Here is a 26,939-nt window from a genome sequence, read left to right as displayed (position 1 = left end):
AGAACGCATAACTCAAATGTAGCCTATACTTGTGTGTACTGTAGGATGAATAAGAATCAATATATTGTTTGGTACATTTATTCGTTTTATTTTAAACTGTACAAGCCTAGAGGACAATTATTTTAACTTCAATATTTATCTTCGACCAATTGTGAATTACAAACGGTAGGTTGTGTACACCATATTTTGATTTCATGGGGTTTTGTTTACTGACCGTTTGTTATTTACAGTAATCAATTTAGTTTCGTTGCTAGTGCATTGAGGTATGTTTTTAGACAAGCCCCAATCCCCGAAAAAATGGCATGCCATGAATTTACCTTCCATGTGTAGTTATTTATTCAAACAAATATGTTATGTTTTGTAGCTAGTATGACATTGTCGTGTGTGTGTGAGGGTATCTACTTTCTGAAGCGGAAGCAGCCTAGGTGCTGTTGCCCGACCAGATAATGCGAGTGCGACTTCAATGAGTGTGTGGTGATGTTCTTAATTGACGGAGTTAAAGGGAGCAGTTCTTCAAAGGGGACAGCTTTCATTGAACTTTAATTAAAATACTTTGAATCGTAACTCTCCACTGTTTAGAACGAAGATGCGACGATGACCCAATCTCGGCCAAACGAGTTCATTGCTCCACCGGAGTGTCCTGTTTTTGAGCCCACTTGGGAGGAATTTGCCGACCCATTTGCGTATATCAACAAAATACGACCTATTGCAGAGAAAACTGGCATCTGCAAGGTCCGACCGCCGAAGGTGAGTGTCTTTAATTAGGGTAAAATTTCAAACTCCGAGTGAAAACATTTTCTAACTGTTGTTGATGACATTTGTGGTCGTTTAGTTATCTTTTTAGACATATTTTCAACATGGCGGATTGCGGCTTGAATTGAATTGCCAGCTTCTATGCGAGCGTAGGTTGTGTGTGCCTCTGTGTAGGTGTGCAAGTACACGCCCAGTGATCTCTGTGCAGACAGACTCGCGACAAAGTTATAAAGTATCGCTTATGTTCCATAGAACGTTCAACCCAAGTACAATGCATCTTTAGAGGCTTTTGGTTAAATTGATGGGTGACAAGGTTGGTTACCTTTTCTCTTCCCGGGACTTGTTCATTGTAAAATGATACGGAAATAAGACAAATCACGAAGTCACTTTAATGCCTTCCAGCTTGTTATCAATTCAATTGTAGAATGTGAAATTGTAAAATATGTGTAATATATCAGACCATATTGCATTTTATATTCACTTGTATTGACAACACAATGTTTTGATGCTGGATTTCCGTGTGACAGCTACGTGCACAATGACGATCTCTTTATGGAGTGTGATTCGTTGGAAAGGAAAACCGATTAGTTGGTGAGGGAACTGCATTGTTGACTACAGTGCTGCAATTTTCATACATGGGTTTACTTCTTTCTTGAACATGGGGGAGGAAGGTCCATGGTTCTGTATTGGTCTGAACTACTTGTGACATTTCAAGCTTTCAGCCCATTGCTTATTTGACCACATTAGGTAATGGTGAGCACCGAGCGCCCTTAAATCTCAAGGGTATTAGGGACAGCTTATTGTGCTGACTGAAATGTTGATGCCTCTTGCCTACACAACCTAGATTATTTGATCATAACTGAGAGTGGGGCTGATTTTAGAGGCCTGTATGTTGTAGGCCTGCTGAGAAGACTCTTCTAGCTTGTTAATGTCCTCCATGTTGTCTTTGTGGTTGGGTGTCGACTGGATTGTGTACCAAGTGGATTTTCATTGGAGTGTAGTAACATTTATATTAAAGAATATTACAATTTTCTTAAGGATAATTTATAATTCATCTGTGAAAATATGTACCGCTTTTCCAATGGTAACCAAATGGTTTACTTGAAGGGCTGGCCTCTGAACATTGGTTATCAAAACAAATGCCTCAAAGTAGCCTAGGTATTAAAGACTCAGTGCAGTCAGTGCATTTTCATGTTTTTTTTTACATACAATTCCACACTGAGGTTGGAATAATGTCGTGAAAATGATAATGCCCATTTGTGAAAGAGCTGTTTGAAAATACAGCCTAAAATTTCAGCCAATTTGGTGGGATGAAGTTTTGACCTGCCTGGTGGTAAATTAGTTAAATCCAATACAGCCATTTTTGTTTCAATATCAAATCATTTCTGGGTAACAAATAAGCAAATTACTGCCTGTTCAATTAAAATGGTCAAAAATGAACATTGCTTCTTAGTAAAGAACTGTATATCAATCAAGAATATTGCTTGGACTGTCTTAGCTGTTATTGGCAGAGATTTGCAACTCTTTATTGGTCTATCAACTAATGTACCACCTGGTGATGTCACCAGTCAGGTCAAAACTCCATCCCACCAAAACAGGCTGAAATGTCAGGCGGTCTTCTCAAACAGCTCTTACACTTAAAGGGCATTATCATTATTTTCACATTATCATTATTTTTGTTTCTTTTTGACCATTTTAATTAAAAACAATCATGGTAAGCTACCTAATTGTTACCCAGAAATTATTTGATATTGAGAAAGTTTGCATTGGACCTTTTTTGAAGATACACTAGGTAGAAACCAGTCTGCCATTTCCTGGGTGCTGAAATTCGAATAGTTTGCCTAATTTGTTTGAAACACAACAATCATAGTGTAAGGAATCATTGTACCATCTAAACCACTGTGAAATATATTTTCCATAACCATAAATATTGTATTTTCAGATGTTTTGAAGCTTGTACAAAACCGAAAGTAAAAGACTCAAACTCAAGACCCGGAAGCATAGAAATACTGCACATAGAACAGGTCTACTGCTTTATAGACTTGCTTTCAATGAGAGACAGATATATAACTCATTATTATATTTGAATTTGGTCGGTCGCCCAAAAAAGTTACATATACAGGGGTTGGTTGTTAAGCGACAAATGACGTATGCGCAACCATGGGGCATAACAGAAGAGGTTGGCTTAGATTGGATACAAAATATAGTTTACATGTTGTCAACAATGTATGTTGAAAACAGAAATGCATTTGCACAATGACCACTTGTTGTCAAATACATCATACAGTTGTTGGTTAGCTAGTTAGCACATTTTTGCCATATTAGCATTGCCATGAAATCAGTCCAAAGGCTTCAAAACAACAAGCTGAATTGAGACATTTACAATTGGCTATCTTGCACAGCCATTGTGTAATCTGAAATGTGTTCATACAACACTGGATTAACATAAAAATATGCACTCCAGATCACTCTGGAGCTGTGCCTACTGTAGGTAGTCTAATGATGGCTGAATTTGGCTAGCCGTTCAGAGGATGGAAGTTGTTTGTGCAGAATGGGAGTGGTTATGCAATGGGCCTGTCTGTTGTCGTTGCTCAAATACTCCACAAAGGGGCTGGTGGAAATACAGCCAGAGCTGTTGTTTCATAAGCCATGCTCCCATCTGGGCCGTGCACTGCAGACGAAGAGTGCAGAGTCAAAGGGTAATCTATGGAGGCCAAATTTATGGTGGTCTTATCAATTCCCTGGCCACAGGGATCCATTTTTTTTTTCCCCCCAGCATTTTTTGATAACTACACTTTGACTGACTCCTCCACATTCCCAGCTGGATCACTTCTCAGTCTGAGGTGTCAGTTAGGTCTTCTTCTTTAAGTATTTGGGTTTTAGGATGGAGTCTTCCACTTTTGATCAAAAAGGGTTTTGCCCTATTTGTCACTTGGGATGAATTTGCCAAATTGCTGTGAGATGGAGGCTAGTGCTTGTGTAGCCTATTTAAAATGTTACTTTTCTGTGTTCCTGAGTTATTATGCACATTCAAACAGGAATGCTGGCACTCCGATGCCATGCAAGGTCACAGAGACAGTGTAGTCTCCAAAGATAAGGAGGCTGTAGTGACCTTAATGTTCTATCTGCACCACAGTTTCTCCTGATGATTCCAGTCAAACAGTCTCTTTCTACATTGTAGAATAAGAGTGAAGACATAAACTATGAAATAAAACACGAAATCATGTAGTAACCAAATACGTGTTAAACAAATCAAAATATGAGTTTCTTCAAATAGCCAACCTTTGCCTTAATAGCTTTGCACACTCTTGGCATTCTCTCAACTAGCTTCACCTGGAATGCTTTTCCAACAGTCTTGAAGGAGTTCCCACATGCAGAGCACTTGTTGGCTGCTTTTCCTTCACTCTGCGGCCCAACTCAGGTCGGAAATTTGTGGCGGCAAGGTCATCTGATGCAACACTCCATCACTCTTCTTGGTAAAATAACCCTTACACAGCCTGGAGGTGTGTTTTGGGTCATTGTCCTGTTGGAAAACTGATAGTCCCACTATGCGCAAATGAGATGGGATGGTGTATCGCTGCAGAATGCTGTGGTAGCCATGCTGGTTAAGTGTTCCTTGAATTCAAAATAAATCCAACAGTGTCACCAGCAAAGCACCCCCACACCATAACACCACCATGTTTTACGGTGGGAAATGCACGTGCCGATCATCCGTTTATCCACACTGCGTCTCACAAAGGCACAGCGTTTGGAACCAAAAATCTCCAATTTGGACTACAGACGAAAGGACAAATTTCCACCGTTCTATTGTCCATTGCTCGTTTCTTGGCCCAAGCAAGTTTCTTCTTCCTATTGGTGTTCTTTAGTAGTGGTTTCTTTGCAGCAATTCGACCTTGGAAGGCCTGATTCATGCAGTCTCCTCTGAACAGTTGATGTGTCTGTTACTTGAGCACTGTGAAGCATTTATTTAGGCTGAAATTTCTGAAGCTGGTAACTAATGTATTTATCCTCTGCAGCAGAGGTAATTCTGGGTTTTATTTTCCTGTGAAGTTCCTCGTGAGAGCCTGTTTCATCATAGCACTTAATGGTTTTTGTGATTGTACAGCCATGGCCAAAAGTATTGAGAATGACATATTGTGTCTTTAGAAATTTGTCAGATGTTACTATGAAATACTGAAGTATAATTACAAGCATTTCATAAGTGTCAGTCTTTTATTGACAATTACATGAAGTTGATGCAAATAGTAAATATTTGCAGTGTTGACCCTTATGTTTCAAGACCCCTGCAATCTGCCCTGGCATGCTGTCTGTCAACTTCTGGGCCACATCCTGATTGATGGCAGCCCATTCTTGCATAATCAATGCTTGGAGTTTGTCAGAATTTGTGGGTTTTGTTTGCCTACCCACCTCTTGAGGATTGACCACAAGTTCTCAATGGGATTAAGGCCTGGGGAGTTTCCTGGCCATGGACCCAAAATATCTATGTTTTGTTCCCTGAGCAACTTATCATTTTTGGAGCAAGGTGCTCCATCATGCTGGAAAAGGCATTACTAGTCACCAAAAGGTTCCTGAATGGTTGGGAGAAGTTGCTCTTGGTACCATTCTTTATTCATGGCTGTGTTTTTAGGCAAAATTGTGAGTGAGCCCACTCCCTTGGCTGAGAAGCATCCCCACACATGAATGGTCTCAGGATGCTTTACTGTTGGCATGACACAGGACTGATGGTAGCGCTCACCTTGTCTTCTCCGGGAAAAGCTCTTTTAGGGATGCCCCAAACAATCGGAAAGGGGATTCATCAGAGAAAATGACTTTACCCCAGTCCTCAGCAGTCCAATCCCTGTACCTTTTGCAGAATATCAGTCTGTCCCTGATGTTTTTCCTTGAGAGAAGTGGCTTCTTTGCTGCCTTCACACCAGGTCATGCTCCGTCTTTGCCTCACTGTGCGTGCAGATGCACTCACACCTGCTTGCTGCCATTCCTGAGCAAACTCTGTACTGGTGGTGCCCCAATCCCGCAGCTGAATCAACTTTAGGAGACAGTCCTGGCGCTTGCTGGACTTTCTTGGGCGCCCTGAAGCCGCCTTCACAACAATTGAACCGCTCTCCTTGAAGTTCTTGATGATCCGATAATTGTTGATTTAGGTGCAATCTTACTGGCAGCAATATGCTTTTCTAAAGCCCTTTTTCGTGCAAAGCAATGATGACGGGCAGCAATATGCTTTTCTAAAGCCCTTTTTCGTGCAAAGCAATGATGACGGCACGTGTTTCCTTGCAGGTAACCATGGTTGACAGAGGAAGAACAATGATTCCAAGCACCACCCTCCTTTTGAAGCTTCCAGTCTGTTATTCGAACTCAATCCGCATAACAGAGTGATCTCTAGCCTTGGCCTCGTCAACATTCACACATGTGTTAACGAGGGAATCACTGACATGTCAGCTGGTCCTTTTGTGGCAGGGCTGAAATGCAGTGGCATTTTTTGGGGGGGATTCAGTTCATTTGCATGGCAAAGAGGGACTTTAATTGCAATTCATCTGATCACTCTTCATAACATTCTGGAGTATTTGCAAATTGCCATCATACAAACTGAGGCAGCAGACTTTGAAAATTAATTTTTGTGTGTTTCTTAACTTTTGGCCACGACTGTACTTGATGAAACTTTAGAAGTTCTTAATTTCCCAATTGATTGGCTCAAAAGCATTAAGAAGGAAAGAAATTCCACAAACTAACTTTTAAGAAGGCACACCTGTTATGAATTGAAATGCATTCCAGGTGACTACCTCATGAAGATGGTTGAGAGAATGCCAGGAGTGTGAAAGCTGTCATCAAGGCAAAGGGTGGCTATTTGAAGATTCTCAAATATATAAAATGATTTGTTTAACAATTATTTTTGTGTACTACATGATTCTGTGTTTTTTTCATAGTTTTGATTGTCTTCACAATTTTGTTTCAATGTAGAAAATAGTAAAAAAAGAACATCCTTGAATCAGTAGGCGTTCTAAGACTTTTGCTCTATTTTACTCAGGTTTGATTGGCATTTAGCCAAGTGTTTATTAGGAAGAGCGTAACAGAGGAGATCTCAAATATGGATTTAGACTAAAGATGAACAGTCTACATTTATGTATGGAACATGGCCTGCCATGTCACAATGTTTCTAAACGGTGCAGTATAGATGACTTAAATAAACATGTATTCAAATACAGCATAGACTGTGACTCAACTGATAATGATTCTTCAAAATGGAGGATGAGCTATGAAAAATGTGAGTGACTCCTCAGTCAGTTTGACAAGATGGTGTTTACTCCTGCAGGAATGGCAGCCACCGTTTGCGTGTGATGTGGACAGACTGCACTTCACTCCCCGGATCCAGAGACTTAATGAATTGGAGGTATGTTCATTTTACTAAACTGGTTTATCCATACAGTGCTGCTTTTTAATAATAGTATATCTAGTTACCGTTATTATGAGAGACTGAATATGTACGTAAGCAAGTTTTTATTTTGAATATGTGGATTACTTTTTTCAAAATGAAAGTTATTTTGGGGGTTTTGGCCTTTCTTGTACATCGTCTCAATCCACATTATTATCCTACTCTTAAGTGGTAAAGAAAATGGACAAATAAACACATTAATCGGATTAAGCCTAAAGAATTAGCTAAGGTGACTCAGAAGGCTACATTGATACATTTGTCTGTAGAACAGTGGCTTCAACAGGCTTATAACACCCAGCAGCAGGGTGTCTTTTGAAGCCAGAGTGCTCCCTGGCCCCTGAAGTGTGCCTTATAGAGAAAGTTGATGACCTCAAGTCAAAGGTCACTGGTACCTAGACCTTCTTTAACCCCTCCTTTTGATACAAGTTTGGGTGGTATCCATATTGCCATAACTTCATACTGTGCCTGTGCTAAACCGGTGCTGCATGCTATTACCGGTGCTGCACATAAGGGCCGCTATTGTTTTGTTTGTTGGTAAACCCCACCCCAAGAAATGCTAACCTACTAAGGAATTCCCATACTGAATTCTAATACTCACAGGCAAACATAAATTGCAAGGACAGACAACCTGGCTCATAAAGTGAAGTATCTCAAAAGGCTACTCAGTTTAAGCATACACAAAACAAATATTAGTCAGCAGGGATCTTAATCCAGGAGGGGATTGTCTCTGCTTTTACCAAGATTCAAGAAGCTTGTGAACATTAGTGAATTTCATGCAAGTGTATCTTCATCACCTCACTTCAGTTTCACTGCAGGAGTGACTCACCTCACCCCTTATACACTGATTTTTACAAGGCCATATTGGGTAAAATGCCATTTTCTCTTTTTTTAATCAGGTCGGTAAATAAATATCAATTACGGTCCCATTCTCATTTGCTTCTAACAGTACCAAAAATTACAACAGGTCATGGTAGAATTAGTTTTAGTTACTCAGCTCTGTGGTCCTGGAATTTTTAAATTTGATGATCTAGTTTCGTTGGTGGAGTTGAAACACTTGATCGACATATTTATCATGGAGTGTAATTGTCTTTAGGTCAGCTGTTTTTTTTGTCAAGACTTTTGTGTTTTTTAATGTAATATGTAATTGTTGTACTGTGTGTTTTATAGTTTTGCTTAATCCCGTGTTAGTCTGAAGTTGTTTTGTCTGAAATGTTGCTATTGGACCAGGTCTCTCTTGGACAAGAGATGTTCTCTCTCTGAGAGAAACTGTATAAATAAAGGTTAAGTAAAAAAATGAAAGCGGGCTCAATCAGCTGTTTTGGGGGAACTACCAGTAAATGTAATAATGAAAAGTAGCATGTGGAATGAACAGCACAATCTGCTTTATCCTTTAACCTAGTGCACAACTTGACTACGGGTATTTATTTAAAAGTACAAATATCGAAATCTAGTAAACGAGCATTCGTATCAACGGTATTTAAAATCATACCATGGGTATTTAAAAAAAATACCCCGCTATATCGCCTAACCTTAATGTCCTGTCATCTGCACTTAAGTAGCACAGCATGGGATGAATTATTGTAGAAACAATGGCTTTATGTTTTTTTTCTTTTATGTTGGTGATGTGTAAAATGTACCATGTCTTGTGTTGATGATGAGTAGGCTCAAACCAGAGTCAAGCTCAACTTCCTGGATCAAATCGCAAAGTTCTGGGAGCTACAAGGGTGCACCCTGAAAATCCCTCATGTGGAAAGAAAGAATCTGGACCTGTACCAACTCAACAAGGTATGTAGCTACAACTTCTGGCACACCCTGGATGCAGGAAACTGGCCAGCTTTTCTTGGAAATGAACCAGGGGGCGTTTGTGTTGTACACTTATACTCATGGGAGCTCTATATGCTTCTTATTGTGCTATGTTTACACATTTGTATACACTCTCACAGTAAAGGTCATTGATTGACATCCTTTCTTTCCCAGTTGGTGAACGATGATGGGGGATTTGACGCGGTTTGCAGAGAGAGACGCTGGTCTAAGATAGCCCTAAAGATGGGCTTTGCTCCAGGCAAGGCCATAGGCTCTCATCTGCGCTCTCACTATGAGAGGATCCTCTACCCCTACAACCTGTTCCAGACTGGAGCCAACCTTCTGGTGAGTTAGATGGTTCGCTCTCTCTCAGCAGATGGCACTCTGCTCTGGGCTGTTTACTAATGTGCTCTTATTTCGAGTTGAGGACTAACATGCTGAACACACCGGTCGTGTCGCGTGTGCTTCAAAATAAATGTACACGTTATTCAATTGTTGCACCCACTTTGCTCGCACGTGGCAACGAGCGTCTGTGTTGCCAGGCGCAAAAATAGATGATTCAATTTGTGATGCAGAACATGCTGCAGGTCCTGCCTCTCCCATCTTCTCATTGGTTTTTAGGAACATATATCCATGTGGGTGATTGAAAGATGAACTGAGGTCAGTTGTGGTAATGCACCTTATTATGAAAGTTAGTTGCCAATCACCATATAAAGTCCAAAGAAGAATAAGAAGCCTGGAAGGAGGAGAGATGTCTAGAAACGATGCGGTTGACTGTTTTATGTGTGGATTAATTGTCAGAGTAGAGGACCTTGTACATTTCAGGTCAAATAACTCAATGTGTATATCCCATGACAAATTAGCCAGCAACTGCAAGGTAGCTAGCTAAATTGCCATAAATGTTTAATGCTTTTTGACCTGTCCCCAAATGAATATAATTGGTTCAGAGTTTGTTTTGATATTTCAACCTGCTTGTCGTGATCTTGTTTGTTGTGGGGGGACAATGGCACATGCGGACGTCTGGTTTGGGCATGGTGTAGGAGGTTGTGCTGCGTCAAAGGTGTAGACATTGTCCATAGCGAAATGGCAGGTGTGTTTGTATATATATATATATATATATATATATATATATATATATGTATGTTTTAGCTGTTGAGAGAATTTATTTTCCATTAAATATCTGCTCCAAGATGGAAGCAGGGTCAACTTTATAAATGGGTCAACTGAACAAATATTTGGCAGTTATTATTTCCTGCATTAAGTGACTCGTCACTCCCTGCTCTGTCTGTATGTAGAGCATCACCCTAAATTAAGCTAATACCAGACAATCTCATTATTAACTGTCCTACTACTGCAGAGAAGGCACGTCAGAAGTGAACTGGCACTCACATGGCCTCTTTTCCACACTACTCTGTAAGTTTGATATTTGGCCAGCGATTATGTATTCAGTAGGTCTTAACTGCAGTAGATCTGCTTTGTTCCTTGGTATAACGAGGAGTTGAAGGAGCCTGGGTTTTGCACACAAATTTGAGTTATATGCCAGATGAAGCCTGGGACTTTTAAAAAGCATGACTTGAATCCTGACAACAAACTGGCAACAAGCCAACCATTTTTTTAGCAAGCTCTCCTCTCCATTGGGTTATTTTTGTAGAACTTAGTACCGTTTTCCTCTTTCCGTGTTTATTTTATTGAAGGCCTCAGTTGTCTCTTGCAGCTTCTCTGATTGTACCTTGGGGCCCTGGTTGGGCTTTGTGGTTAGCGGCAGCTCATCCTCTCTCAGCCTGCTGGCGTTGACCTCCCCTGATCCCCTCCCCTTTCACCCTCCTCCCTCTCCGCCCTCCCTGTGTAGACGCCTAGCTGTCTCTGGCCTGGCTGCTGCCCTTGCACTGTCCTCCTGATACACCAGAGACAGCAGAGCGTCAGTGTTCCCAACCCCCACCTCACCTCAGTGTTGCTGCCTGTCTTCCTCTTTGTCATGTGAGTGGTGTCAACAGAAAGACCAGAGACCCATGTGTTGATCTTGCAAGACAAAAACATGTATCAACAGTTGAAGTTTGAATTTGAAGGTTGAATTTATTATCAAGCCATGGTATTCAACAACTATTACAATTATTTTGTTCAAAGGCAACAATGAAAGATTGGAAATCAAACCCCCAAAGGAACTGTTAGACAACTAAGCACCTAAACAACCACATGGCCCTGCCTCTGTTTATAGATGCCTAGTTTGTTCTTGGCAAATGGAATTTGTCACAGCATAATAGTAGGAGTGACAAGGAGCAAGCAAAGCACTTTCTTTTGTCATTCAACAGAATGATTGTCATTTGCCTCATTATTTTCAAACAACATGTTTGATATCTGTGAAAATGTGTTAAAGTTCTACATGCCCACTCACTCCCCCATGTCTCCCCTACAGAAGCCTACCCTGACCAATGACACCAAGGATACGGACTACATCCCTCATGACCTGCCCCAGCGCCAGTCTGTCCAGCCCCTGGAGACTTGCAGCATCGCTCGCAGAGCCAAGCGCATGAGAGCTGAGGTGAACATCTTCCAGGGTCCACATAAGTAAATGTTCTACCTCCGTCAGTGGCTCTGGTTCTCCATAAGTCACAATTCTAACCCACAATAGTTCCCGGGAACCTAATAAGACATCTTTATCCGAGTCATTGTGTGACAAGTCCAGTAGCACAATTTACCAATGCAGACAAGCGGCGGTTCGCAGCGTTGAGTGTGTTTCTGTATATTGACCAAAAGAGCCTGTGTGTGTGCAGTGGTGACCTTGAGAAAAATATGTTGCTTTTCCTTCATCTCCTGTCGTAGTCCATGTGGCATGAACTCCTCTCTTTTCTCCCCTCTCTCTGACAGGGAGGCTGCATGAAGACTGAGACAGCGGAGGACTGTGAGAACCGGCCCAACCTGAGGAGGAGGATGGGTTCCTATGTGGCCAAGCCAGAGCCACAGCTTGGTAAACACAGTCCTTTGGCAAAGTCTTGTGAAATAATGTAATATTTTTCATGAACAAATGGAAAATGTTTCTCTGGTTTAATTTAAGTTTAGATAATTATTAGCTTTTAAATCTATATAAGAACAGGGTTGTGTTGATATGAATACATACTGTATGGACTGGCCTCCATTAACCATGTGATGTCTTTCAGTGCTAGTGAAACCTGTTGAGGTGAAACTGGAACTCACTGAGCACGAGGATCCAATAACAAGTGACAAAGAAAGCGTGTTTAGTAAAAAAAACGACCCCGCGGTGAGTAAAATACGTTTATATGCTGAGCTAATCAAGGCTAATTGTCTCTTCATTATGACTATGATAATAATCCTAATGGATAGCATTTATTCAGGTCTCTCACAAAAGTACAAATGATTGAGTTCTTAACTAACCATTAAAATGTAAACTCATCCCATCCACCCACCTGGGTGCCATTTTTACTGATTAGTGGATAAGAAGCCTCATTGTCTGTCTGTCTGTCTGTCTCAGGTGGATCAGTACATGTGTCTGGTGTGTGGCAGCGGTAGTGAAGAGGACCGCCTGCTGCTGTGTGATGGCTGTGATGACAGCTACCACACCTTCTGTCTGATCCCGCCCCTGCATGATGTCCCCAAAGGAGACTGGAGATGCCCCAAGTGCCTGGCTCAGGTGACAGACATGTTCCCGCTCTCCCCCAGCCCCAATTACCGTACTACACTGTCACACTGGAAACTCCACACACCATCCACTGGGGAAGCTGAATACAGAAGCAGCAGTCGACTCTTATTAAAGCTAAACAAAAGCATGCTAAACCTCTATTTTTGTGGTTCTTATATACCGGAGCTTCTCAGTAGAATCCTACTCCTGTTAGTGTTCGGCAAGTATAACTTCATGTTGATATTAGCTACATTAGTGCTTCTCATCCCTACAGGAGTGTGGCAAACCCCAGGTAGCCTTTGGCTTCGAGCAGGCTGGCAGGGACTATTCTCTACGCACTTTTGGGGACATGGCTGACTCCTTCAAGTCAGACTATTTCAACATGCCAGTTCATGTAAGTTTGACAGCAGATGTACTGTCATCAGTGTTATGTTCAGCAGGGACAAAACAGGAAAATGTTCCTATTAGACAAGTTTTAAGATGGAACCTCGGTTTCAAAGTATTTTCCCAGTGTCATTGTGCCTACTTAACCCCCACCTGATATAAGCTGTATTATACTTAACTCATCCAAACTCAGCCTGTAGTTGAAATGAGTTGAGGTAATGGTTTTTCTGTCTCTCTGTTTGTCAGATGGTTCCCACAGAGCTCGTGGAGAAGGAGTTTTGGCGACTGGTCAGCACCATTGAGGAGGACGTCACTGTGGAGTACGGAGCAGACATTGCCTCCAAGGAGTTTGGGAGCGGCTTCCCCATCAGGGGTGGACGATTCCATGTCTCCCCTGAGGATGAGGTACACAAAGGCTCTACTCTTACAAGTTAACATATGCTAGATATTGGGATGATTCTGAAGTTGACTGTACCACAACATCATGGCAACAGTACACAATTTCAGACCAAGAGAACTGTTGTGGAAAACTCTCGCAAATAGTTCTATAGCTCAAAACCCCCATACATCTATGCTCTTAGAGACAGCGGAAGCACTTGTTGCTTATATTTAAGGTGATATTGGAGTTCTACAGGAGATTAAGCCCTAGCCAATATCACCCGCAGTTTTTGTCGAGCCTTAACTTGTACTTAACTTGTCTCTGACCCATAGGATTACCTGAGCAGTGGCTGGAACCTGAACAACATGCCCGTGATAGACTCCTCGGTGCTGACTCATGTTACGGCTGACATCTGTGGGATGAAGTTACCCTGGCTGTATGTGGGCATGTGCTTCTCCTCCTTCTGCTGGCACATTGAGGACCACTGGAGCTACTCCATCAACTACCTGCACTGGTACATAAAGGCTGCCCCATAGGCCACTAGTATGGGACTGGAGTTTTATCTGACCTTGTAACTGGACCAGAAAAATCTCCTGGCCCGTGGTATAATGCACTGTATAGGTCAAAGCAAATGGCTTCTGCTTCTTTCATTTTGAGGAATCTTGTCAAACCCAATTGCTTGCTTAGTATTGGAGTTAGTTTATTATTTTATTGGTTGACATGGTATTAAACACAAGAATACTCTTCAATCTTCAAAGTGATCAAATCAAATTTATTTATGAAGTGCTTCTTACATTAGCTGATATCTCATAGTGCTCTACAGAAACCCAGCCTAAAACCCCAAACAACAAGCAATGCAGGTGTAGAAGCACGGTGGCTAGGAAGAACTCCCTAGAAAGGCCAGAACCTAGGAAGAAACCTAGAGGGGAACCAGGCTGAGGGGTGGCCATTCCTCTTCTGGCTGTGCCGGGTGGAGATTATAACAGAACATGGCCAAGATGTTCAAATGTTCATAAATGACCCGCAGGGTCAAATAATAATTATCACAGTGGTTGTCGAGGGTGCAACAGGTCAGCACCTCAGGAGTAAATCTTATTTGGCTTTTCATAGCCGATCATTGAGTATCTCTACCGCTCCTGCAGTCTCTAGAGAGTTGAAAACAGCAGGTCTGGGACAGGTAGCACGTCCGGTGAATAGGTCAGGGTTCCATAGCCGCAGGCAGAACAGTTGAAACTGGAGCAGCAGCACGGCCAGGTGAACTGGGGACAGCAAGGAGTCATCAGGCCAGGAAGTCCTGAGGCATGGTCCTAGGGCTCAGGTCCTCAGAGAGAATTAGAGAGAGCATACATAAATTCACACAGGACACCGGATAAGACAGGAGAAATACTCCAGATATAACAGACTGACCCTAGCCCCCTGACAAACTACTGCAGCATAAATACTGGAGGCTGAGATAGGAGGGGTCGGGAGACACTGTGGCCCCCGTCCGACAATACCCCCGGACAGGGTCAAACAGGCAGGATATAACCCCACCCACTTCGCCAAAGCACAGCCCCCACAACACTAGAGGGATATCAACAACCAACTATCCATCCTGAGACAAGGCCAAGTATAGCCCACAAAGATCTCTGCCACGGCACAACCCAAGGGGGCGGGGCGCCAACACAGACAAGAAGATCACGTCAGTGACTCAAGTGACGCACCCCTCCTAGGGACAGCATGGAAGAGCACTAGTAAGCCAGTGAAAGCCCTGCCTCCAGCTGTTTGCTTAGAAATTCTAGGGACAGTTAGGAGGCCTGTGTCTTGTGACCGTAGCGTACGTGTGGGTATGTACGGCAGGACCAAATCGGAAAGATGGGTAGGAGCAAGCCCATGATCACATTTTTTGGTACTAGTCAGGATTCTAGCAGCTGTGTTTAGCAGTAACTGAAGTTTATTTAGTGCTTTATCCGGAAAGTAAACCATTGCAGTAGTCTAACCTAGAAGTGACAAAAGCATGGAATTTTTATGCATCAATTTGGACAACGTTTCTGATTTTTGCAATGTTATGTAGATGAGGAAAAACTGTCCTTGAAACAGTCTTGATATGTTCGTCAAATGGGAGATCAGGGTCCAGAGAAACGCAGAGGTCCTTCAGTTTTATTTGAGATGACTGTACAACTATCAAGATGAATTTTCAGGTTCAACAGATCTCTTTGTTTCTTGGGACCTAGAACAAGCATCTCTGTTTGGTCCGAGTTTAAAAGTAGAACATTTGTAGCCATCCACTTCCTTATGTCTGAAACACAGGCTTCCAGCGAAGACAATTTTGGTGCATCTGCATAGCAGTGAAAGTGAACATTGTGTTTCCGAATGACATCACCAAGAGGTAGAATGTATATTGAAAACAATAGTGGTCCTAAAACAGAACCTTGAGGAACGCCGAAATTTAGTTGATTTGTCAGAGGACAACCATCTACAGAGACAAACGGATATCTTTCCGTCAGATAAGATCTAAACCAGGCCAGAACTTGTCCGTGTAGACCAATTTGGGTTTCCAATCTCTCCAAAAGAATATGGTGATCGATGGTATGAAAAGCAGCACTAAGGTCTAGGAGGACTGATGCAGAGCCTCGCCATTAAAAGGTAATTTACCACCTTCACAAGTGCAGTCTCAGTGCTATGATGGAGTCTAAAACCAGACTGAAGCGTTTCGTATACATTGTTTGTCTTCAGGAAGGCAGTGAGTTGATGTGCAACAGCTTTTTCTAACGTTTTTGAGAGGAATGGGAGATTCGATATAGGCCAATTCGTTTTTTTATATTTTCTGGGTCAATGAGTGACAACAGTCAGTGTTTATGACAAACTGGCATATGTCCTCAGGGGAGAGCCCAAGACGTGGTACGGCGCTCCGGGGTATGCTGCGGAGAAGCTGGAGGGGGTGATGAAGAAACTGGCCCCCGAGCTGTTCGAGTCTCAGCCTGACCTCCTGCACCAGCTGGTCACCATCATGAACCCCAACACACTCATGAACCACGGTGTTCCCGTAAGTACCAAACCCGCCCCCACACACACACGCTGTGAGTATAGTTATAGTTTTACCTTAACTTCATACCCGCTCTTCTCTAGATCTATCGCACCAATCAGTGTGCTGGCGAGTTTGTCATCACTTTCCCTAGAGCCTACCACAGTGGATTTAACCAGGGCTTCAACTTTGCTGAGGCTGTCAACTTCTGCACCATGGACTGGGTATGATGACTTGAAGTCCCTCAATAGCATACATAAGCTAATAATTGAATAACTGGAAGGTGTTTCTATTGAGCAGTGGTCATTACACCTGGTCCTGCAAAGCTACATGATGTACAGGTTTATCATGGTCTGGATGAACAATACATTTGCTCAGTCAGGTGTGTTAATGCTGGGCTTGAACAAGAGGCTGCATACCTTGTAGCTCTTTGGATCAAGTTAGTGTATTACTGATGTAACCAGCACTGTATACAGCTCAGCTCGATAGTGTTAAATGAATAGTACAGTTTCAACCCAAAGCCTTGTGCTCTGTCATTTCAGATGCCCATGGGCCGCATGTGTGTGGACCACTACCGACAGCTGGACAGGTACTGTGTCTTCTCCCACGACGAGATGGTCTGCAAGATGGCGTCCAAGGCAGACACCATGGACGTAGCCCTGGCCTCGGCCGTGCAGAAGGACATGGCCATCATGCTCCAGGAGGAGGACAAGCTGAGGGACAAAGTCAGCAAGATGGTGAGGGGCTTCTCATGTTGGCACACTTTCATTTGATTTTTGAATATCAATATGTTTTTTTCCTTCTGGTTTCAAATTGACCAATACTGTGCCCCTGTTCAAAGACATGCCATTCAAAGCATCTTAGTTGTAATTGGACAACATCATTAGCAAATGGCCACAGTTAACTTTGCTCCAATAGTGTCTGTCCCTGTGTCATGCATGTTTCTCCTAGTATGACACTACTGGGTGTGGGTGTCTGTGTGATCTCTGTGACACTACTAATCTGTGGGTGTGTTTATGACACTACTCCTCTGTCTGTGTCCCCAGGGTGTGCAGCAGTCCCAGCAGGTGGAGTACGACCTGCTGCCAGACGAGGAGCGCCAGTGTTCCAGGTGCAGGACCACCTGCTACCTGTCTGCCCTCACCTGTCCCTGTAACCCTGGCCATCTGGTGTGTCTGCACCACGCCCAAGACCTCTGCTCCTGCCCCCCCAACAACCTCACACTCAAGTAGGTCTATCAACAGCTAAGTTCGTGCTAAATGCCCACATTAAAATGTTTACTTTCATCCCTCATTACGTACATCCCACATTGTACAGAAACGGGCAATCAACAGAAGCTCATGTTAATATTGCCATTAGTTTTACAGATCCAATGCACGAATTATAACACTTGTTTTGCAGTTTAATTGAAATGCCACTTTAAGAACATCTATCAACTTAAAGTAAGGGTCAAATTCGGAGTGCGCAGCATTGAAATGTCTAAATTCCTTCTAGAACCTTCTGATGAAAAACAAACACCTGTCACCTGACCAGAAAATAAACAGTTGTGACAGCTGTTACTCAGCCAAGATTCCAGTCTTCAGAAACATTATAGACCTGTGTTTACCTGGTTGTGTGTCTACAGCTTCAGGTTTACCATGGCTGAGCTCTACCCCATGATGGAAGCAGTCACTCTGCGTGCCGAGTCCTACACAGGCTGGGTCTCGCATGTCACTAACATACTGGAGGTGAAACAAGACAAGAAAAGCAGTAAGTACTAATCCTAAGTAGGATAACTCTTTGGGTTCAGGCGTCAATGGAATTGAAATTGGTCATAACATAACACAAACTTATTGTTGCTTATTTGCATAACCCCAAGTGGACAGGATGTTCTCAAATGTGTTAAGGAATGTTTTTTTACTTCTCTTCACCCAGATATGTTGCCTTTGTCTAATTAAACACATAATACCAGAATAGAATAGAGTATTTTCTACCCTTTGCTAATAATACAGTTCACTTGATCATTGGACCATGATTCTTTGGATGCATTGACTGTGTCTAAAGCAGTGTTCTGAAGCACTGTTTGTTTGTGTTCAGGCTTGGAGGTGCTGAGGTCACTGGTGGAGGATGCGGAGGTGAAGCAGTTCCCTCAGAGTGACCTCCTACGGCAGCTCTGTGCTGTTACCCTGGATGCTGAGAAGTGTGCCGTGGTGGCCCAGCAACTGCTCAATGGGAAAAGGCAGACCAGGTGTGCTACACACACAATTTCTATTATTGTATTATTATTTATGTTTTTATTCACTTTTATTTAAACAGGCAGGCAAGTTGAGAACAAGTTTTAATTTACACCTGCGACCTGGCCAAGATAAAGCAAAGCAGTGCGACACAAACAGTTACACATGGAATAAACAAAAGTACCCTCAATAACACAATAGAACAATCTATATACAGTGTGTGCAAATGGAGTAAGGAGGCTAATAGGAGTAAGTGGAGTAAGGAGGCAATAAATAGGCCATAGTAGCGAAGTAATTACAATTTGTGCATATGATGATGTGCAAGTAGAAATACTGGTGTGTAAAGAGCAAAAACAAAGTAAATAAAAACAATATGGGGATGAGGTAGGTAGTTGTATGGGCTATTTACAGATGGGCTGTGTACAGCTGCAGTGATCGGTAAGCTGTTCTGACAGCTGATGCTTAGTCAGTGAGGGAGATCGAAGTCTCCCAACATCAGTGATTTTTGCAATTATTTCCAGTCATTGGCAGGAGAGAACTGGAAGGAAAGGCGGCCAAAGGAGGTGTTGGCTTTGGGGATGACCAGTGAGATATAACTGCTGGATACTTTCTAAAGTTGAAATCCTTTACCACTTCTAATTTTCGTATTGCTAGCCACATGGTTAGCCAAATAGTCCTAACTAATGCTCAAAGCAATAATGTGCCCTAGTGAAAATAATTTCAGCTTTTGTGCTCTGTAGGCTAGCTGTGTCTCTGATCTTTAGTGTGTTGTTGTCAGGTATCGTTCAGGTGGAGGGAAGTCCCAGAGCCAGAACCTGTTGACGGTGGAGGAGCTCAGGTCGTTTGTCAGGCAGCTGCACAAGCTGCCCTGCAGCATCCGCCAGGCCCCCTTACTCAAGGTACAACTATAGGGCCAGAATATATCCACTACCATCAGTGACAATTCCTGTGTTCCTCTCTTCGCTATCACACCTTACTCCGCTCAGCACATTCTTGATTAGTTGAAGATGCACTAGGCTGGGAGTCTGTGGCAAAAGCCTACGTACAGCCACAGTGATCTTTCAGGACCAGGATAACACTGAACAAAACAACAGCGTTCATTGATTGACCCTTTTACTTGTTTGTATTTCCCCCAGGACCTGCTTACCCGCGTGGATGACTTCCAGCAGCGCAGCGAGAGGCTCCTCTGTGACGAGGCCCCCAGCCCAGCGGAGCTGCAGAGCCTGCTGGACGTGAGCCTGAGCCTGGATGTGGAGCTGCCCCAGTTAAGCCTGCTCAGGGAGAGGCTGGAGCAGGCGCGCTGGCTGGAGGTGGTTCAGGGGGCCAGCAGCCAGCCCCACAGCCTCTGTCTGGACACCATGCGGAGGCTGATAGACCAGGGGGTGGGTCTGGCCTCGCATGCCTTGGTGGAGAGAGCCATGGCGCGCCTGCAGGAGCTGCTTACAATGTCTGAGCACTGGGAGGAGCGGGCTCTCAGCCTGATGGAGACCAGGTGAGAGAAGGGAGGAGGAGAGCGCCTTAGACAGTACTGTAGTTGAATATGCAAGTTGACCGGTTCTGTCCTACATGAAACGATGTACAGGAAAAACTCTTGGTTCAGTAGTTGTCACCTTTCATCCTAGCTGTAGTAATGGTCTACAGCCATGTCTCAGGTCAACTCCTTTCCTAACTTGAGTAAAACAAAAACTTTAATAGTACAGCCATAGACATAATATTTTCATTAGGAAGTGGTTACGAGATGCACAAAACAAGATGTTTAAAATAGAATGAGATGTAAAACAAAATAAAGCACACTGACATAGTTCATAGTAATTATGTAGCACTGACACCTACCTTGCGAAAAGCTGCTTATAAGTTCAGCCAGCAGAGAGTGAAAAGTGCAAGGTTTGCATTTGGAGTTGAAAGCTGCTCACTGATGGATTAACTATATCAGTGGGTTGGGACAATGCTCTGCTCAGCTGGCTCACACAACAGTTTATACACAGGCTCTAGTTGCAGAGCTGGCTCCCATTGCTATTAGGGTAAACTGTGGCGGTCGCCTGTATAGAGACATCTTAGACTATAAGGTCTTATTTGAGAACTCTGAACTTTTTTGAAATAGAGAAGTTCTGTACAGAACACTAATTCCACTGTCCATAAGCAACATTGCGTCAGAGGTGGTTTATTCTATTGTTTCGGTTCGTTCTCTTCAGACAGGCTGAAATGTAACTCCTCATAGTGCTAAAGTGAGATTGAAAAACGTCTTCTCGCTCAAGGCATCCAGATTGTTAAACAGCCACCACTAGCACAGAGGAGGCCTACCTACAGACTTGATATCATAGGACACTTTAATAAGTGCAAGTTGGGGCGGCAGGGTAGCCTAGTGGTTAGCGCGTTAGACTAGTAACCGAAAGGTTGCAAGTTCAAATCCCCAAGCTGACAAGGTACAAATCTGGCGTTCTGCCCCTGAACAGGCAGTTAACCCACTGTTCCTATGCCGTCATTGAAAAAAAGAATTTGTTTTTAACTGACTTGCCTAGTTAAATAAAGGTAAAAGGTAATATATATTTTTTAAATGGAACACTCGTCACTTTAATAAGAATGTTTACATATCTCGCATTACGGATTTCATATGTATATACTATATCCTTCATTATCCATTCTTACTATATATTGGATCTTAGCTGCTCTGTCACTGTGCATCCATATATTTTATATTTATATATTCTCATTCCTTTACTAGATTGTGTGTATTAGGTTTTGTTGTGGAATTGTTAATGTTACCTGTTAGATACTGCTGCACTGTCAGAACTAGAAGCACAAGCACTTCACTACACTCGCAATAACATCTGCTAACCATGTGTATGTGACCAATAACATTTGATTTGAAGTAACAAGTGACCACTAGAGCCATATGAACTGTGGGATGTTGTGAAAGGTGTTGACAGAACTTGACACTAAAGATAAAAGCAGTACTGAGTCCACTTGTGTTTTTAAGCCTAGCTTGTATTTTGTCCAGGCCCTGTCACTGTGTGGAAACTCTTGAGGCAGCTCTGCAGGAGGTGGCTAGTATCCCTGCTTATCTGCCCAACTGTCTGCTGCTGAAGGACACGGTGGACCAGGCTAAAGACTGGCTTCAGGAAGCAGACACCCTGCAGGTAGGAGGCTCTTATGGTGTGTCCCAAGTGGCACCCTACTCCCTATGTAGTGCACTACTTTTGAACAGAGCCCTGGTCAAATGTAGTGCACCAGGAAGGGAATATAGCCTAACATTCTAATTTATTAACCCAAGTAATTGGGACATCTCTGAATATAGACCTGTCCTATATTGGTATCTTTTTTAAATAACTGCTTCTGGTATGCCAGACTGAATATAAAAGTTGGGAAAGGGGGAAAAAAGCCAGACTGCTTATATGTGTGTGTGTTTGTGTGTAGCTGGGAGGCCGTATCCCTGTGCTGGATACCCTGACTGACCTGGTGTCCCGGGCCAAGACCATCCCTGTCTGGCTGGACCCTCTGGCTCGACTGGAGGCCCTGGTCTCTGACGTGCAGGCCTGGAAGGAGAGCGCCGCCAAAACCTTTCTAATGAAGAATTCCCCTTACTCCCTGTTGGAGGTAAACTACCTACAACAATCTAATGCCGAAACGCATAATCAGACGCCTTAGGGGTTGTTTCACTAAATAGTCAGTCTGTACCCCAAATGGCACCCTAGTACCCCAAATGGCACCCTATTCCCTTTATAGTGCACCACTTTTGACCAGACTCTTATGGGTGCTGTGATGATACTGTAATCTGTGCAGGATTCAACTCAAATCTCCTGACTGAATCTTTGGTTAAAATGTCTCTACGGGTGAGATGTTTTGCACTACGTTGCCAAATAGTTGTTTGAGAGGCAAGCCTAGTATTTGGTAGATTAATTTAAAATTAAACCTGCCATACCTCTTGCTGAATGTATTATTTCATGGATTTTTTTTATTTCAGTGCCGATAATGTTGTTCATTTTATCCTGAGTTTTTTGGGATTTGGCTTATTGTCTCTGTCTGTTTAGGTGCTGTGCCCCCAGTGTGAGGCTGGGACGGGGTCTCAGAAGTCAAAGTCTAAAAGGGCAAAGGATGTGGCCCAGTGCAACAAGAGAAATGGAACTTGGCTGGACTGCCTGAGTGACGTGGAGAAGGCCCTCTCAGAGAGCAAGGACTCCGCCTCTGCTGTACGTGCTGCTCTTACTCATGTTTTTATTTACCAAAAGCAGACCATTGAACTTATTTAACTTCCAACATATTCTAAAGACACCCAACTATCGCAATCAGTGAAGCCTTCACATTGAAATGAGCACCCATGATATGAAGGTGCATATCATTAAATGTATGGTTTGATACAGTATTATAATTCCATATAAATCAAATCAAATCAAATCAAATTTATTTATATAGCCCTTCGTACATCAGCTGATATCTCAAAGTGCTGTACAGAAACCCAGCCTAAAACCCCAAACAGCAAGCAATGCAGGTGTAGAAGCACTATGACTGTGTAGGTTACTGTTTGGTTAGATGTATGTTGCGGTAGTAAGTATTGTGTTTTGTCATGCGAACCTGTGCTGGTTCCCCTTTCTGTAGATGGCCACTCTAGCCGAGGTACGTCAGAAGGAGATGGAGAATCTCCTGGCTCTCAGGGCCTCCAATGAGTCCAAGCTCCTCCAAGCGGGCGACTGCGGGGCGTTGAGGGTGTGCGTGTGCCACAATGCCCCGTTGGGCGCCATGCTGCAGTGCGAGCTCTGCAGTGACACCTTTCACCGCAGCTGTGTCTCAGGCTCCAACCAGGACCCCCGACCCAACCAGGCCTGGCTGTGTCCCCATTGCCGGCGCTCTGAAAAGCCACCTCTGGACCGGGTGCTTCCCCTGCTCGCCTCCCTGCAGCGCATCAGGGTGCGGCTGCCTGAGGGAGATGCCCTACGCTTCCTCATCGAGAGGACAGTCCGCTGGCAGCACCGCATGCAGCAGGCCTCCGCAGAGGGGGTGCTGGGGGTGTCTCTGATGACATCACATCAGCGCTGGGACTCATCCAATCCCACCTCGGCTCCATCTCAGGAACTATACAGCGCATCATTTTACACGGATCACCAGTGCATTCCTCTGCAGGGTCCGTGTCAGGCTAGCAACATCTAATATCTCAACCTCTCATCACAATTCACATTTTTATGAAATTTCTATCAATGTCTAACACATAAAATGTATGTTCACAGAAGAAAAAAATTAACTATTCCTTTAAGGGCTGTGTTGAACTGTGTTATTGGTGTGTGTTTCAGGACTGAGCCCTGAGCTGGAGGAGCTGATGGTGGAGGGCTTCCTGCTGCAGGTGACTCTGCCTGAGACCCAGCAGTTGTACATGTCCCTCAGCAGACTGGACTCCCACAACCTCACAGACAGCCCCTCTCCCAAGCACAGCACAGAGCAGGACCAACACCAGCACAACCCTCAGGGAGGGAGCCCCCCTCACAACCAGGTAACATACTAGTCTACTACTGTGAGGCTCAGATAGCAGGTCAACCACTTGATTAAAGGGTTGTTTTGATGTATTTGAGATGTTTCTGAACATTTGTTCATGTTGAACTTTTTTTAAATGATTTTGAATGAATTTATTTGGGTGAAAAATAATATAAGATCTGCGCTCGATCCCAGAAGATGCCACTTAAAAGCATGAATTAAAACACTTATTTTCAGTGGTCCACGATGGTAAAACATACATCTAATGATTTTAAAAGACAATGTTAAGAAACATGACATTTTAAACTAAATTACCTTCATACATACAAAAACATTTACATTCAAACAAAACCATTATATTCATGTGTGTGACTTAAATGCGTGTTTACTGTTTTCACCAGAACGGAGTAGCCTGTCTCAAGAAGGAGGCTGTGAACGGCAAGCGGACCAAGCGGTGCATGGAGAAGGAGGGCTCCGAGCGCAAGGACAAAGCCAAGAAGCCCCGCAAGAAGAAGCCCAAGATGAACAAGGAGAGGAGTCAGGAGACTAAGGGGACCTGTTCACCCACCGCCACTCACTCTGACCTCTCCCTTTCGGACTCTGATGAAGACTTCACCCTGTGCGCTGCACCGTGGTGCAGAGAGCCAGAGGGGAAACAGGTTAGCATTAAACCCCCCTCCACCTCATTATGTTGTGGGTCATTTCAGTGTGTTTTCCCAAACATCACATTGTTTTAACAATTAGACTATTTAACTTATTGTAGTATATTGAAAATGGTATGTATTATGATTTGTATTAAAGGAAGATTCCACCCAAAACTATATTTTGGTATTTGTTTCATCAGTCCATTGTTGATATAGTCCCAAACTGTTTTACATGTAAGCAATGACGTTTTCAAGATGTATAACTTTCAAAATACAGATATACAGCCGGTATGATGTATTTTGCATCTTATGATGCTGCGTTGTGCATTATATTTCCCCTCTGTTTTTCTCAGGTGAATTGGGTCCAGTGTGATGGCAGCTGCCAGCAGTGGTTCCACCAGATCTGTGTGGGAGTGTCTGCAGAGCAGGCAGAGAAAGAGGACTACATCTGTATCAGCTGCACACAGCCAGAACACACCAGGGAGTGAAGACTAGTTTTGAAGGATCATCAGTTTTAGTTTAGTCACAGCTCTGGGTGTATAACCACCCAGTTATTTCCCTTCCCCATTCTCAGCTATGCTCTGGCCCCACCACCTCTGACCTTCCTGATCTAGCTCTACTTGGTGACAACAGTGCCCCTTCCTCCTCCTCCCCAGCCCAAACTGCTTTTCAGAGCTATTGAGACTCTTCCATGCTGTTTTGTTATAGTGGCTGGCTTTATACAGCCAATCAACTTCATCTTTCCAATCATCAGCGACATGATGCAGATTGTACTGCGCGAGGTTCCAACTGTTTACGAAGCAGAATAAAGTGGAGGAAACAGGACATTTTCACTTGACTGACTTTACTTGCATGTGTATTAAGACAACGCAGGGATTTTTCAACCAGAAGAAGTCAATTGGACAACATTTTTGGAACCCAGTTTTTGTACATGCATCTGAACAACAATGTGAACCCTTTTTCTTCTCTTGTAGAGCTAATATTATTTATCTGAGCAATAACTGAATTGTTAATTTGAGTTCAGTTTGTCTGAGCTATGTTTGTGCTTAGAAATGGTTCTATACTATAGAACGCCTTTGTAGGTTGAAAGTGATATTTAACTTGCAACATGGCTAACATAAGGAACTGTGTGATTTAACTGCCACGGGTATCATTCGACTTTTTTCCTCCTTTGGGTAAATATGATTAATGCGTTGCAGTTTGCATAAGAAATAAAATAATTTGTTCCCACAAGTATGTTGTCTGTAATTTTCTCAGTGTAGACGCTATCCTCAAGTAGGCATTTAATATCTGTGAGTCCCATGGACAAGAATATTTAATTATCTGAAGAATAACGGGATTATAATGTCTGATAATAATAATCCACTGGTGTACTGAGTGGGCTAAACATGATATTTGCTACTTTCAATAAAATATGTAGGATTATATAATCCAAAAACAATTTAACTCCTACTGTACATGTCAAAAAGCCCTACTGTTAACATTCTAATCTTCCAATAAAATATTACAAATTGTGTTATTCAGCTCGCGCTGATGCTTGCCTATTTCTTTCCATATTTGTATCTAAATAAATGCAACAATTCATAAGGAAATCAGTCAAATTGAAATAAATTCATTAGGCCCTAATCCATGGATTTCACATGACTGGGAATACAGATATACATCTGTTGGTCATAGTTTTAAAAAAGGTAGAGGGGTGTGGATCAGAAAACCAGTCAGTATCTGGTGTGACCATTTTCTTCATGCAGCTCGACATCTTCTTCGCATAGAGTTGATCAGGTTATAGAATGTTGTCCCAGTCCTCTTCAATGGCTGTGCGAAGTTGATGGATATTGGCAGGAACTGGAACATGCTGTCGATGAAGAGCATCCCAAACATGCTCATTGGGTGACATGTCTGGTGAATATGCAGGCCATGGAAGAACTGGGACATTTTCAGCTTCCAGAAATTGTGTGCAGATCCTTGCGACATGGGGCTTTGCATTATCCTGAAACGTGTTGATGGCGGCGGCTGAATGGCACGACAATGGGCCTCAGGAGCTCATCACGGTATCTCTGTGCATTGAAATTGCCATCGACAAAATGCAGTTGTGTTCATTGTGTATAGTTTATCTGCCCATACCATAACCCCACCATGGGGCACTCTGTTCATAACGTTGACACCACCAAAATGTTCACCCACACGTGCCATACACGCTGTCTGCCATGTGCCCAGTACATATGAAACCAGGATTAATTT

At 43.1% G+C, this 26,939-nt stretch overlaps 1 protein-coding gene across 2 annotated transcripts; it reads left to right on the top strand.

The window, feature by feature from the left end:
* Nucleotides 1–25,934, top strand: LOC112254736 (lysine-specific demethylase 5B-B). 2 transcript variants are annotated; one of them, XM_024427534.2, is made up of 27 exons: nucleotides 1–165; nucleotides 580–747; nucleotides 7,061–7,138; nucleotides 8,843–8,965; nucleotides 9,158–9,328; nucleotides 11,397–11,522; nucleotides 11,849–11,948; nucleotides 12,139–12,239; nucleotides 12,471–12,629; nucleotides 12,892–13,011; nucleotides 13,248–13,406; nucleotides 13,713–13,894; nucleotides 16,243–16,405; nucleotides 16,489–16,608; nucleotides 16,927–17,121; nucleotides 17,431–17,612; nucleotides 18,009–18,133; nucleotides 18,461–18,611; nucleotides 19,376–19,496; nucleotides 19,734–20,089; nucleotides 21,596–21,734; nucleotides 22,012–22,191; nucleotides 22,626–22,784; nucleotides 23,191–23,713; nucleotides 23,880–24,076; nucleotides 24,459–24,716; nucleotides 25,055–25,934. In XM_024427534.2, the coding sequence occupies exons 2-27, from the start codon at nucleotides 595–597 to the stop codon at nucleotides 25,187–25,189; spliced, it is 4,476 nt and encodes a 1,491-aa protein (XP_024283302.1). In that variant the 5' UTR covers nucleotides 1–165; nucleotides 580–594; the 3' UTR covers nucleotides 25,190–25,934. The 2 variants fall into 2 exon arrangements, with proteins under 2 accessions (XP_024283302.1, XP_024283301.1); XM_024427533.2 differs by lacking the exon at nucleotides 1–165 and having other exon boundaries at nucleotides 432–747.
* The last annotated feature ends 1,005 nt before the right edge of the window (nucleotides 25,935–26,939 follow it).

This window comes from Oncorhynchus tshawytscha, linkage group LG07, assembly GCF_018296145.1.
Source record: "Oncorhynchus tshawytscha isolate Ot180627B linkage group LG07, Otsh_v2.0, whole genome shotgun sequence".
Classification (NCBI taxonomy): Eukaryota; Metazoa; Chordata; class Actinopteri; order Salmoniformes; family Salmonidae; genus Oncorhynchus; species Oncorhynchus tshawytscha.
Note: the sequence above shows the minus strand (reverse complement) of the source record. Positions and strands in the feature narration are given on the sequence as shown.

What these genes read in the sequence shown, in the direction of transcription:
- LOC112254736 (XM_024427534.2), top strand. Translation starts at nt 595, where the DNA reads ATGACCCAATCTCGGCCAAACGAGTTCATTGCTCCACCGGAGTGTCCT. An exon ending in CTCAGCCTGATGGAGACCAG is followed by an intron (nt 20,090 to 21,595) that starts GTGAGAGAAGGG and finishes TATTTTGTCCAG; the next exon opens with GCCCTGTCACTGTGTGGAAA. An exon ending in GGAGCCCCCCTCACAACCAG is followed by an intron (nt 24,077 to 24,458) that starts GTAACATACTAG and finishes TGTTTTCACCAG; the next exon opens with AACGGAGTAGCCTGTCTCAA.